The 1,759-nt window shown below is 40.4% G+C and overlaps 1 protein-coding gene across 2 annotated transcripts in view; it reads left to right on the top strand.

Moving 5' to 3' along the window:
- The window catches only part of LOC109538701 (homeotic protein spalt-major), a 73,499-nt gene extending 72,792 nt beyond the window's left edge, over positions 1–707 (top strand). For both annotated transcript variants that reach the window (XM_019906064.2, XM_019906063.2), the window contains one exon: positions 506–707. In XM_019906064.2, coding sequence (XP_019761623.2) covers positions 506–663 — 158 coding nt within the window. In that variant the 3' untranslated portion in view covers positions 664–707. The remainder of the gene's footprint in view (positions 1–505) is intronic.
- Positions 708–1,759: the final 1,052 nt, after the last annotated feature.

The following is a 1,759-nucleotide window of genomic DNA, read 5'->3' as shown; positions in this document are numbered from 1 at the left end:
TCATCGCCTTTGATAATGTCCAGCGCAGTTGTGGACGAAACGTCAGGAAGAAATTCCGATAGACCACGGCTTCAAAGCCCGGAAAACATTCCTAAGTGATATACAGACTGTTGCAGAACACCTGCAGGTTTTCAGAAAGAGAAACCAAATTCGTTTCGAATTTTGAGTCAACAACCAAAAATCGTCCCTTTGTCGTATAGTTGAACTTGRAAAAATAGTAGCTGCTCAAGCAAACCACCAGGTGAASAYTTCAYYYMTTCTGGAARCACTAAAAACGACCTCAAAAACACATCTGGTATGTGAACTGGACGGGATATTGATTTCCAATAACGTTAGTCCTCATTAGCTCGATCCAAACACATTAAGTGAGCCCATTGGCGGCAAGCAATTTGCATAGTAGTTAGGTGATTTAGGTGTGGGCAATTTGGAAAATGTCTGGCACTGTTTCATTAGGAGGCTAGAGTGGCATGCCGGCTCCTAATGGGAAGGTTTCGTTTGATTGCAGGTCCACATGGGTACGCATATGTGGAACAACGGGGCGTCGCGACGAGGGCGACGCATGTCGCTCGACCTGCCGCCCATCCCCATGACGCCCAAGGATACCGAATTTCTGCAGCGGAGACCCGACATCTTCTACCCGTACCTCCCGGGTCCATTCCTTAACGGCATGCAACAACAGGTACGTTTTTTTTTTAGTTCTACGCGATTTACTGCATTTTGCGTCGCTTTAACCTGCCAGGTTTTCTGGAACGCCAAATTTTGCCGCTTTTTGAGGCACGTTGTTGTCGGCAATTTTTTCGACAGCCTTGGCATAGTTTTTCAGTTTTTCATGTTCGCGCTTCTACCAAATTTAAGCTCACTCTTTTTACTCGCCTTTTGTGACTTCAAACCATTGTGTCCTAGGGCGGATTACGGGCGCAAGATATTCTAAGAAAAGTGGTAAAAAGTATCACACAAAAAGGCCTAAAAAGACGGTAAGAAATATTGCTTATAAGGTCGATGGAAGGGTCAAAACCTAAGCATAGGGGCACACAAGATTATTGAAAAACCGCATAAAGAACTAAAGTATCAGAAAAAGAATGGACCTCAGCAAAGATCAAGAATCTCAACATAATCCAAGCAGCTGAGTGGAATCAATGGTAAAAGATGTAAAACAGCGAAAAAATGAATTTCTGCAAAATTCCAACGTACAGAGCAATTTCAGTTAGAATTTAACATCCTTAGCGCACAAGAAAGCCAAAAAGATGGAAAAATGCATTAAAAGAATTTTTGACGATGATTCGCTCTCTCGAATAAATAATCTAGAAACAACAAAAGAAGTCATTAAACAAAATACTTAAGTTAAATGCGGATAATTATTGCAACCGCTTAGATTTAGATCAGGACAAAATAATATGAAATGTTTCTACTGCCTCAGAGCTGCAGAACCCGCAGTTAATCATTACGAGTTGTTAATAAATGCTAATAACTAAAATAAATTGAATATTGAATATATTACTGGATTAATTACAGGAATGGATGTACATTCTGTACAATAATAAGCTTAAATAGTACGTTTTAGCTGCACCTAGACACAGGGGCGGATCCAGCTTTAAATTCAGGGGGGGGGTTATGTAGAAAAAATAGTCTTGTCTTCTGTTGTCTATGAAATTAGAAAAATTATTGTCGTTTTGTGCAAGGGTGGCGTAAGATTATTGCAAAATTTCATGTTTTTCGTCCCGTTTTGCATGTTTCTCGGAAGCAAAATGAGCAAGAACGC

This window comes from Dendroctonus ponderosae, unplaced genomic scaffold (assembly GCF_020466585.1).
Source record: "Dendroctonus ponderosae isolate FM_Combo_2020 unplaced genomic scaffold, Dpon_F_20191213v2 Dpon_F_20191213_3, whole genome shotgun sequence".
NCBI lineage: Eukaryota > Metazoa > Arthropoda > Insecta > Coleoptera > Curculionidae > Dendroctonus > Dendroctonus ponderosae.
The sequence above is the reverse complement of the archived record's forward strand: the minus strand, read 5'-3'. Positions and strand labels throughout refer to the sequence as shown.